The following is a 12,781-nucleotide window of genomic DNA, read 5'->3' as shown; positions in this document are numbered from 1 at the left end:
AAAGTAAAGAAACGAGTAAATAAAAATAAAACTAAATTACACCGAAAAATGTCAGTGCATGAAACAGTTAAGTCACTATACGTTGGCAGGTATAAACCCGCATCAAATGTCATTGCATGAAACAGTGAAGGCAACATACGTTGGTAGGTATAAACCCGCATCCAATGTCATTGCATGAAACAGTGAAGTCACTATACGTTGGTAGGTCTAAACCTGAATCCTTTACACTTGCTAACGAAGATATCACGATGCTTCACACTTGACTGCCTCATTATCAGAAGCGAGACGAGTCAGCCACGATAGCCCACGGCGGAGGTCTCGGCCCATGCCGCGCTGTTGCCTTGGACACGCGTTGGTGACAATGGCGACTGTGCGATGCCCCGGATCGTGGAGAGCCAAAAAATAAAATAAGATATAACCAACACACACAAGCGGGTGGCGACAGCAATATGCCGAACAAGCGTGTGGCGTCAGCACTAGCCAGGATATCACCGCAGCACGCACGCGTCGCCAATGCCAATTTACAAACATTTCTGGCACTGTGTGGGTTGACTGCGTTTGGATCAAGGCATAGATGTGTTGTGCTGATAGCCTGTTTTCTCGACTGACTGTACTCATTTCAAGGTGTATATTACCGTGGTATGGAGTTTAATAAATATCCAACCCTCTGGGACTACTGCTTCTAGATGGTTGACCGATAAACGAACTATCCTGTTCCTGAAACCCAGGTAAGGCTGCAATGTTGCATGCAGAAACCCTGACAAGCAAGCAGCATTTTATAGCATGTGGATGGTGAATAACGCAAATACTAAACTGGTAAGGTTATGCATGCGCCAACCAATAACACGGAAATGTCATGTGATAAGAAATGCACAAGAGGCATGGCGGGCAAGCGGTGTTGTATTCCATTTACTGCAAGACTAGCAAATAGTTGTCCTTATTTCGTCGCCAAGTCGATTATAAAGAATCGACACCAATACATTTTGAACATAAAAAATGATGCCACTATAGTTTTAATGACAGTGTTTTGTTGAAATGAGGTTGTCCTACAATACAGCAATCTTTTCAACATTACATAGACACGTCTTTGACTGCACAGTGATGCGTTGTTATAAAGCAATGTACTTCTGGGTAACACAAGTTATTAAACACAAATCGCATATTGACCAGAGTGGCACAAGCCCACTTCTGTAAACCTGGTGTAGCCATTTTTCTTGGGTTTTGCGTGATACAGTGATGACTGTTTTATGATTTTGTAGATAAAGGTTTGTTTTCTTAAGTCATGCAGTGTGCTAATTAAAAGATAAGAATTGCCGAAAAAAATGCCATTTTGACTACAGTTAAGTGAGAAATTGATTCACATATAGAACGGTAGGGATCAATTTTAAGAATATGGAAAGCAAGCATGACTTATATACTATTATGTCAACACGTTATATTAAGCCTTAAACGCACATGTACATAATGCATAATGCTGCTTGGGTGCTTTGTATATTACACGCGCCGTTAACGAGTGCAGCTACATCACACGGCATCCAAGTACGCAACAAAATTTCTTTCGTCGGTAAAAGGTATCTTTGCAAATGCACAACAACACTACTCAGGCACAGAGCGATCTGCGGATTGCTTCTCTTATTCGCGCAGCCCATTATGCCAAATGACACAGCATTCTTTAAAAACTCACAAAAGAAGTTTAAAATTAACAGCGCAGCATTACATTGTAGCTTTACTATAAGGACATTCCAATTAAGACAGGGAAAGGCGATTCAAAGTGAGCGAACGTTTGACTATAGGGACGGACACTGAAGTCACTGACCGATGTAAAAAATTATAAAATACACAATTCAAACCTCCAAATTAACATCTGAGTGGTTATGCTTATTGTTCCTCTCCCAATTCTACCTTGTTCCCGCTTCTTTCGGTCTCGAAGGGAGCCTCCAACATTTCGGTTGTTTGGCTTCTCATGTCGACCAACGCCTTGAAATGCATAACCAAACATACATCGAAGCTGCATGTATCTGCTTTACTCTAAAAATCCAATTTGACTCCTACAGCTGCCCTGAATTGAAAATACACGAAAAAGATTCCGTAAGGTTTTCATTTCTATTCATGCACCTTTGATAGCTTTTTTATTAAAAAGCAATTTCATCTTATTCCAAGCCCCAAAAGCCAATAAATTCTAGCCTATTAGATCAAGTTTTCTACCGTCTTCAGCATACATTTATACCATCGACAAGCACTATGAATACAAATAAAAAAAGAAGAAACAGGTCATTGTTCTCATCCGGTCATCAATATGGAGACAGGAAGCAATGATAGGCGAACTGCATCACCCCAATCAGACCATCCATCATCTTGACAAGAAAAACCAGCTGTTTGGATATAATGACGGTTGCCTGTATTTACCCAAGCTATATACGTCGCCTCTCCTACCTGCTCCGGCGACGACAATATGGGTCCCCACTCTTTGCTCGGGAAACGAAACAGACTTCCCTCCACGCGCTGGTGGGGCACCACCAGTAGCGACATTACACTCGGACAAGGAGCTTATAATATACAGGACAATCATTAAAAACGTAGCTTTCAGAATATTCATCGAAAGAAAGAGTACTCATAAAAAGTTCTCTGCTTATTTTTCGTATTTTGTAAGCTCCATGGAGTATTACCAGAACAAAATTAGGTAATCAAAGGGAATTCAAAACGGCTTTTAATCTTTATTTCATGTACAGGCCCTTTTGGATTTTCTTGTGAGACTCTATTTTCAAAGTAACATCAAAATAAATCCTTTATCACTACCTGCTAAATTAGTATCAAGAAATCTCAAGTGATCAGGGAAATCGTGCTTTACATAAAAGAAAACACTCGCCAAACACACTTGCAAACAATGCACAGAACGAGTTTGGAAAAGGCACGTCGAGTACCTAGCACACAGTTCCAGGGAAAATAACGTAAAACTGGGTTTGAGATAAGATTCGGAAGGGGAAAACGATATTAAATATTAAGTACCATGTATGCTGAAGCGAAATTACTCAAGAGAAATTAACACCAATAATGCAGGGGAACACAGCTTTAATGATCTCGACAACAATCCATCATTATGCCTGGACATATTCCAATTAATCGGCAATCCTAGCTAAGAAACGAAAAACAAAGGGAAGATCCCACGTGACACGTTTTTTAACAAAACCCAAGAAGTGGCTGTACCTTGATAATCCATACATTCACGCGTACACAGTAGCAAGCATCTGTGAAAGCGACAAATGAGGGCAAATTAGCAACCATGATTCCCGCTGTCAGTTTTTGCATTGCATGTACACGTAACTTTCGTAGCTCAACCGTAATTATAGGCAACCCAACCGTCAAAGAAAGATGTAACGATGAGATCCCAACTCGACCATTCACACACACTTCCCAGGAGCTCCATGGGCTACAGTTCAGAGCTTTAACTTTTAGAGGGTTCTGAAAAAGGGGACTGGTCTTTGGTCATTCAGACATCTAATTATCGTTCAACTGACACTAAGAGAAGCTAAAACTCTTTTACAACTCCTGTGCAACGCACACCTGGATACATCAGCATGTTCTTGGTATTTATAATATTTCCAAATAGGTCCGTTGAGAGACATTTTGTGGTAAATTTTCAACATTAGGGAGACATCGGTCATTAGAGAGACATTTCAATGCCTCCCTAATGCTCCAACTACCAAAAGGAGGAAAATTTTTACCGTCCACATTTTGAGACATGACAGATTAGGGTCTGAATGGAGAACATGCAAAGTTTGGTTAAGACCGGATAATGGAATATTGAATTATGGGACGGTAAAGTTTGAAAAATTTTGTGCACGTTCCTACGGGAATGTCTTCCAAGTGACCCATTTTCGGTAATAATAATTATGATTATAATACTATATGAAATCAACTTTTAGAGTCTCCCGCCAAGCACGTATTATTCATATTGCAAGCATTTTTTCGTTTGAATTAATTAAATGTTTCATGTTTACCAAACCAACAAATTTTTCTGATATTTCAAACATGGAAAGTAAATGCCAGAAAGTCCGACAAATATTAGTACAAAGCAAGGCCAGCGCTAGCTGCTCAAACATTTATTGCGTATTGCTATGGGCCATTGTGTTCATTACTTATGAATAATAAGTAGGTCTAAATGCCAGTTCATGTACAAGAGTATCGACGGTGGTATGAAATAATGCATTGGACTTCCAATTTTTTTGCGTGGGAAGCGCGCAGCTGGTGACGAAATCTTCCATGAATAGAATGCGCACTCCTATACTAATCCATGAGTACACTGTGCCTCGGTGTTTTCTAAAATTAAAAAAGTTTTGATTAATGAATCAAATTTCTCCAACACTATCGCTCATAAACATGGCTATTCACGTGCCTGGCAAATGGCACACAAAATACATAAAGGCCCATTTATGGAGATCACAGAATAAACAAACTTTGTTGTCACCGTTTCACGTAAAAATGTCAAAAGGCTTGAATGATTGAAGTCGAACGTCACTTGGCGTTTTCAAATGTACAGGGAAGGAAAAACGAAACCTATAAAGCTTCTGGCCCGATATTAAACTCGGTTTAGATAGGTATCGCGTTTTAAGATCTGCTGGTCACTCAGTGCGATAAGAATTTTGTGCCACTAAGCTCGGCGCTGGTATTAGATTCTGTCGCCAGTGTCGATTCTGAATACATTCTGATGCTAGGATTGTTTTCATGCTTGGCAGCCATTGATGGACTCATACTCTCTATACTGAACAGTTCATCTAGGCGTTGATGAGACGTCTTACAGTAACCCTTCGAAAAGCAAGAAATTTGGCTGACAGTGACACTGTATCACGAGCGACTACTTTCATAGGGACGCAATCTGTAAACACTTCAGATGGTGGGATGGAAAGCCACACGCGAGACCTGTTACTGGGAATTGGCCTTACGTGCCGACCGTGGATCGTGCTTCGGGTTCCTGACGCGTAGAGGTTTTCAACACGGCCATGCGCGACGGCTGATGACTGCATGGTATTTGGAAAGTGACAGCATGGTCTTATAGGACGTGCCTAAAATGCACCTAGCACTTAACAACAGATTCAGAGGCAGCCTGAATCCCCAGGGAGATTTGTAGTTTATTTTATTTTATTTTGCCATAGACTGACGCCCTGCAAATTTTTGTGTTTGCTTTGTGCTGGACAATCTGGTTTCTCTGATCCTGATTATGACCGATTAACAAACCTGGTTAAATGTAATGATATTTTGTTGTTGTTGATTTGCTCTGTTTTTTTGCTTTTATCAACTGTCACAGGTTTGTCGCTTTGAGATGACAAATCAACTCGCGTGCGGCTTTCCCTCGATAAAGCCAGGTACTTTACCAAGCATTACTGCCTGATCAATTACCTCAAGAGGGCAAAATGAGGGGCACCAAGTCCCACCTTGGTGGTGGGGAGACCCCAATCATCACGGCGGACATGGAGACCGGCCAGGAGCTGGAAATGAGTACCACAGACGCGGACATAGCCAAGATGAAGCGTAGGGAGCGGAGAAAGAGCCGGCAGTCCGTGGGCGACTTCTGGTACCAGTGCCTGCCAGGATGGCTCCGCTACCAATTCAAATCGCCCTCAATGGAGGCGACCTACCAGACCTACTTCACAAGGCAGAGGAGGGACGCTCTGCCGGTTCTCGCCGGCTTTGCCCTGCTCTTTGACCTCGTGGTTCTCGCCCTGTACATCTACAAGAAACTGACTGTGGCTATAGCCATTATGGCCATCACCACCGTTACCAATCTGATAGTGTTCGCTTTGTGCCAATACAAACTTGTAACGGATTGGACCCTCTTGCACATCATGCCGTACGCGGTCTGGCTCCTCCTGACGGGACAGACAGCAGTCGACTTGTTCTTTTTCTATAAGCCATTGTCGCCCAGTGATGGTGTTGGGTGGCAGGTGTTCTTCATATTCGCCTCCTTCGTCATGTTGCCGGTCCGGCTTAGGTACATTCTGGTGCTAAGTCTTCTCAATATTGTTGTGCACAGTGTTATGGTGGGAGTGTTATCCAGGGTTTATGTCTCCAATCTAGGAGTGCAGGTAAGCTGATACAATCATTATACCAGTCTTATAATGTGCATCTGCCACACAAGCCTGTGTCCGCCATTTTTGTTCCCTGAACACGTCTGATCTGACCTTTGAAGTTTAGAAACTAACTTGCATGAAAGAAAATTGAAACTGGTAATCATTAACGCCTCTCCAAGGCCTCCTCGTTTCTGTTGAATCGATTTGCGAACGGAAATTTAGGTGTAGTGTCCACTTAGCGTTATCAGAGAAACCTTTTGACCAAGAAGTCAAACTTCCTGTGTAGAATAATTTGAAGACTTTGCGGGTTTATTGCAAGGACGTGTCCTACCAAATGTTCTTCCAGCCAGCGCAAAGGCAACAAATGTCACTGCCCACTGTGGACTCTGGGAATTATTTTTTTTTTACCCAAGCCTTGAATAGCACGAAGCAACAATCAAAGGCCGGCCTTTGCTGAAAGGTTGAATAGACTGAGGGATTGAATTGAAATGAGGCTTTCTTCCCTTGAGGTATATCCAGGGGAATGACTTCCCGTCTCCTAAAGAAACATACGTACGAAATGGAGGCTGCAGCATCCTATACACACAATCTATTTCATGTCGGGGACCAAAATTGGATTGGAAAAAGTAATCAGTACTCTCCTCACACGCCTGTTTTATATTTCTGAGTCGAGGTAATCTTATACTCAAGAATATAAAAATACACAAAAAATGATCAATACTACAATGATTTTTAGTTCTTGTATGGAAAAAATCAGAGCCGTGTGCCATCCATATTCAATTTGACGTCAGGAACCATGTCTTCCGAAGCCTGCCTTTCATGTCCTACCCGCTTCTTAGTTCTTTCTTGCCCTTTGACCTTCCACGTTTGGTTTCTCCGGACTTGGTAGTTTTCCTCCTATTAATCATTATAAGATTGACGTAACAACCGTCGCTCTACCCCGTCAAGCTCTCCCTGTGCGCGTCATTGGGGTAATGATATCGGTGCCACTGTTGGTTTCCAATATTGATTTCCTGCAAATGCCTTTTCCTGATGTCGATTAACAGACCGCACACATTACAGAGTGCATCAACAGAGCCGCCAAAGAAGGGGAAAGACGTTACATAGATAGAAGCACTCTAAACACTGATTGGTTAAAACGGCTGCCAGTCTAATTGGTTGGTATCCAATCAATCGTGTTGGTCGAGCGCACAACCAAAAATCAACCAATCCAGTATGACTAATGTGTAAGCTGTCCTTCAATCACTGTCTTAGGTTTAGCTCAAAACCAATATTGTGGCTGTTTTCAACGAAGGTATTGCCCCATTTTTACCAATATAAGCATACTGAGTCTAGTCGACCATTACAAATTGGTTAATCTTACATGTATTAGGAGTGGGCTAGACTTGGAAAACTTGATGCCACAATTCTACGGTATTTCCATCACAGATGCATGTTTTGAGTGAGTGCACTGTGGTTTTTTAGTGCTTTCAGATAGCGGTAGTGGATTTGAAATATGACTACACTGTTATCGAAGATCAACAGAAAGCAATTTCAAACAAAGAAAAAAGCGGGCCAGTTGTGATTAAAAGTGCACGCCGAGTGGAGCATGTAATTTACAGTGTAAGGGTTGTACCCGTAAAGGAACAGTCATACGTCTGCCGAATACGTATACAATTGTTGAATAATTACCCATGTTAACTGAATTTTAGGAATTACTGATGTACATGTGAATAGTGTTTCAAAGCTTACAGGATCGCTCCCAGGGAATGTGGAAACTGGAAGTATACTATGCATTAAAGTAATATGCATGAATTCATACCAATACAGTCCAAACGTCAGTTTCAAAGGGCGTTTACATGTGTTTTTGCTGCTTGAACAGTTTTCAATGAGGTGGTGAATACATCAACTACTAGCTCGCTTCGCCAACTGCCATTTTCACCATCGAGTCACATTCCTCCTCCTTTAACTTTCTCTACGTCATTTCATACACAACGGGCAGCGCGTTCAGAGAAATGCGCTTGATTGTCCTGCTGGAGTCCCGTTGTATCTTCAATAAGTTCAAAGTACCATTCAGTTTGTGGGCTTTACACGTGTGAGAAATTTGTCGCCATGCATGTGAAATTGTGTTTCACTCTGTACAAAGGACAGGTCAAAGTGACCAAATGTGATGTAGTCGTTTTCGTCTCGACATTAATGATTTCCCCTGCACGGTGAAATAAAAGCTCATTTTAGGACGTCATTTTAAGGCAATTCAAATCTCGCGTTTGACCATTATTGTGGATGGGGCTCAGTAACCAATCAGTTTCAAGGTTTGATCAATTAGTTTGGGGATTTAAATACGATGGCACCTAAACGCGAGCTCCAGTCGGCGTTTCACGTGTGCCATTGACACGAGACGAATCGATGGGTTCCAATCCCACTCCAGGCACGTAAACCGTGACTGCACATTCAACCTACAAGGTTGATTGATAAACAGCACACAACTGCTAGATTGCTAAAACACTTGCACTCCTCTGATTTTTTGCTCAATCAGTAACACTCAATTCCTTTGAAACACGAAAAGAATAACCTAGCTGACGTCACCGTTGTCCTGTACATTTAATAATATTTTTTCATAAACAAGAGGAGAGCCTTTTGCTCCACTCCATGTTTTGAAGGAGAATGAACGTCTGCCTGCATCTTCAAACTTGTAATTGCATTCCGTGCAGCATATTACTGAAGCTAGGTTTCCCAAGAATCTTGTACGATTTCAGTTTTTTTTCCCGTACTACAGGGTGATGCTGACAAAGTAATTTGATTGTTGCCTTGCACGATGAATTTCCTTCAAAGGAAATCTTCTTTTATCTTACACATATAATTTTTTTTAAACAGAAACACTTTTCAAAATGGTTTGGTAATACCAATTTGCGGCTTTTCCTGGCGCTGAACTGGAGAGGCACGCTCTTTACGCTCTAAAGATGGCGACAAGCATGGCTTTAGAGTGTGAGTCTCTCTGCATTTTTTAGAAACATTGGTTTGTCAAACCATTGAGCAATGCCGCCCCACAAAACACAGCTAACAAATAACGTAGCGAGCAATATCGGCGGTGTTGCAAGTCTCCAAAAGATTAGAGGTAGGGCTGAATCAATTCGAAAAATTCCCTATTCCAATATTCGACCTTCAATTCGATCGAATATTCTGTCGTACCGACCAACAGATTGTTGATAAACAAACCATGTAAAATATCAGTGGCAACAACACACACAGTTCACATTATAATCAATAAAATAGCTTCTCACGTCTATGAATATCTCCAGCCACGATTTAGCAAGATTTAAGAGGCGAACAATACGTCTTGCCTTTATATAACGGGTTTGCACTTACCCAACGTATATTAATAAACACTGTATGCTCAGTGCTTGTCCGAGAGCTTGCAAAAAAAAACCTCACAAGCTTACTCGGGTGGGACTCGAACCCACGACCTCCTGCTTACTAGTGCAGATGTCTTAACCACTCGACCACCGAGATTGCCGGGGTCGGCTGGCCGGTCCGAGTCAAATGAAGCAGCGGGTACCGCGAACTATTTTCAAGATGTACTTTTGCGTTGGGGAGATGTTAATTATATATAACGTCTTGCCTTGTTGAAAATTTCTATTCCTTTTAATTTTTTTAATGAATTTACTTTTGAATCGTTGTAAGATTTCTGTCACTTTCACTTGAAACTGCGTAAAACAAACCTCCATAGTTCAATTTTTCTCATTTAAAACAAAGCAAATTTTGCGTTTTAATATTCGAATTCGGATAATTGTATTCGAATATCCGATTATCGAATGTTTGGATATTCAGCACAGCCCTAAGTCAGAGGCCTAAGGGGTTCGGTGAAAAAAATATATTAACAAAAACAAAACAAAGAAAAAGGCTGTAATGGAAGCTGAAATCTAATCAGATGCATACAATGAAATTGTGAAAATAATCCGCTTGTGATATAGAGTCCTGATATAGAGACAAAACGAGAGTAAATGACATTGTAACACGCGCATTCAACACCCCAACAATACAAGGATCCAAGAGTGCGACATAATTATTAACGTGGAAAGTCATGATTATACTGCCGGGCTGCCATGTTTCATAGCGATGACTGTTGCAGACAGATTTGTCATTGCATGGCATGACACATAATACTCAGCCAACACAGCAAACGGAGGAAACCTCCGGCCTGGTGTCCTGCCGAACGGTACACGAATAGAGCGAGGTTATAGTTTGAGTCATGTGTGCGTTATATTTCGAACAAACCGTTTGTTAAGAATGGACTTGTTTGGTACAAACGGGGGATGCAGCAGGAGAAGAGAAAGGGAAAAACGGAGAAGGTGGGGGTGGGACAGTGGGCAGTGGACAGTGAGAAAAAGGCGGGGAACTGAGGAAAATCTCCGGCACTTTTAAGCACGAATTCAGGCTCAGCATGTAGGCATTTTTCACTTCATTTCAGAAATCATGGTCAGGATGTCAGTCAGTTTTAATTTTCGCTTTCAATATTGCAGTCATTTAAAATGGCACCATCCCAAATGTTCTGCACTCTGCCTTCTGTCGGACTTACGGTATCTTTATTCCCATTTAAAACTGACCTTTGCGCAATTTGATAGTGCGAATTTTTGTCAGCTTCTGTTTCTCGCTGTCAAGGACTTTCGTATCTGATGAGATTCCACCTGTACGGCAACCACGATAACCTGGTCAAAGCCCCATGCGGTGTGTTTCAGTGCGCGCAAATCCCTCAGGTTCGTCCATTAATATTCGTTTGTGCGCTTGGCCGCGCACCCACGCCCAGTATTGTTGCTTCGTGACTTGCTTGGCTAATTTACACTGTGCAGGTTTTGTGGCGTTACATATTATTTTGCATATTACTTTACAAGAAGGAGCAATTTCGACTTCTGCATGAAGCAAGCATAGTGAGAAATGCAATGCAAATGTGACCCACTCTGTGAAAATGAGTCTTAAGTCGCTGGAGCCACTTTTGAGTAAAAAGTCCTTCAGAATAATTTTGCACAGTGTAACTCAATAGGAACCCATGTTCAGCAGTTTTCACCATGGAGTATCCACTTTTATCAGGATGCCAAACTGAGTGATACATCAAAACAAGAAACTGAATTTGCTCTTTCCAATACAAATGAAGACTCAAAATGTGGATCTGGTGACCTAAGACTCATTTTTGCAGAGTGGGTCACAAATATCGCAGTGTTATAAATTGTCACTCACCCGTTGTATCTGAACTCACTCCCAGCAAGTACAGCTTAATCATGGACAGTGTGGACTGTCGGGTTTTTTTTTTCAGTAGATATATCAAGAAGAAAAGCCCAGTGTACGTCATCGCCGTGCATTTTCATGGACTGTTTTTAGTTTGGCTTGGTTTAGTCCATGTTGGTTTGGTAGGTATGGTTTTTGATTTGGTTTTTGGTTTAGTTTGGATGAGGGCTTCTGCACGGCTTTTCACTTTATGTTTTCTTCCGCTTAGGCAATAAAACCAAGCGACCATTTATCAGAGCTGGCGCCATCACGAATACGCTTATATAGTTCTGGAATCGATTGCCATATCAACGTAGCCCTCAGAAAGCCATTGACAAAAAAAGAAAGTCCCACTCGTTTAAAAAAAAGGTTAAAAGTTTCCGTCACAGTAAGCGACTTGTATCATTTGAAGTTTCTATAGCAGCATTCCAAGGTTTAATAAGAATTAAGACCTCCCTAAGTGACTGAAATCAAAGTAGAAAACAGACAGAACAAAGCATTCTGGCTGACGAGCTTCAACTTTGGTTTCTCACGGTAAAAACTGCAGGTGTACGCCGAGCAGCAGAGAGCAACAAAAATAACGACTATGCTGTTTAGCAGGACGCCTTACCAATCCATATTCGTATGTACCGATGGCTTCACAGTCACCTGTCTTATTCAGCTCAAAGGACAATAAAATCTATAGTGTTGGCGACTAATTAATATAGGGTCACGCTTGACTGAACACGTCCCCGAGAAACGACGGGCTAAATTTCTCCTCAAAAGATGCATAGTTTTAATAGAAAGTGTGCATGCTTCTGTTGTTGAGCAGCTCGAATAATCGTCATCTAATAATAAACCGTAACGCAGCATAGACAGCAAAGCTTACAAAAATAAGAACACCAACCGTTCTGGCGTATTATTTGGTCCAAAATAGAACTGCAGCTATAAGAACATTTTTTTTCACTTCCCTTCGAAAAACAGTTCCTAGCTATCCAACACTAATGCATTTCGATCTATAAAAATTCAAAATCGTTTCCTGATGTAACACATCTATCCTTCGACACATCTGTTTAAGTCCGAGCTTGTGTTAATACAACAGGATTGTGCTTTGTAATGTAATCACACAATAAAGCCATTAATTAAACTTAATTGTGTTCAAAATGTTGCAGGGATTAGCTTTAGAATTTGCTGGCAATTATATTCCAAGAGTAAAAATAGCAGGTTTCAAAGAAAACAGCTCACTGAGTGAGAATTTTAAGTTTCAGGACCACTTTTCTTTGATAAAGTTTTCTTCCACGAAAATGTGTCCGTTTTCCAAGAGTTATCAGCTTGTGCTTAGTACTGCCAATGTCATTAATTCACACCATTACCGTATGTATGCATTTCTATCGGCAGGCTTTAACCGATAAAAGCCCCGCGTGGCCTGTCCTCTGAAACGTAGTACCAGTAAATTGTTTCAATTATGCTATGCATTTCAATGACCAGTCAAATGCACC

The 12,781-nt window shown here is 41.3% G+C and overlaps 1 protein-coding gene across 2 annotated transcripts in view; it reads left to right on the top strand.

The window, feature by feature from the left end:
- Positions 1 to 201: 201 nt before the first annotated feature.
- The window catches only part of LOC110978247 (adenylate cyclase type 3-like), a 41,459-nt gene continuing 28,879 nt past the window's right edge, over positions 202 to 12,781 (top strand). The window contains exons 1-2 of one of the 2 annotated variants that reach the window (XM_022233065.2): positions 202 to 728; positions 5,303 to 6,080. In XM_022233065.2, coding sequence (XP_022088757.2) covers positions 5,409 to 6,080 — 672 coding nt within the window. In that variant the 5' untranslated portion in view covers positions 202 to 728; positions 5,303 to 5,408. Of the gene's footprint in view, positions 729 to 4,882; positions 5,023 to 5,302; positions 6,081 to 12,781 lie in introns of those variants that run through there. The other variant, XM_087133094.1, reaches the window with a different exon arrangement.

The sequence above is a fragment of the Acanthaster planci genome, linkage group LG02, assembly GCF_054643075.1.
Source record: "Acanthaster planci isolate LZ-2023a linkage group LG02, COTS_SCS, whole genome shotgun sequence".
In the NCBI taxonomy this organism is placed as follows: domain Eukaryota; kingdom Metazoa; phylum Echinodermata; class Asteroidea; order Valvatida; family Acanthasteridae; genus Acanthaster; species Acanthaster planci.
The sequence above is the reverse complement of the archived record's forward strand: the minus strand, read 5'-3'. Positions and strand labels throughout refer to the sequence as shown.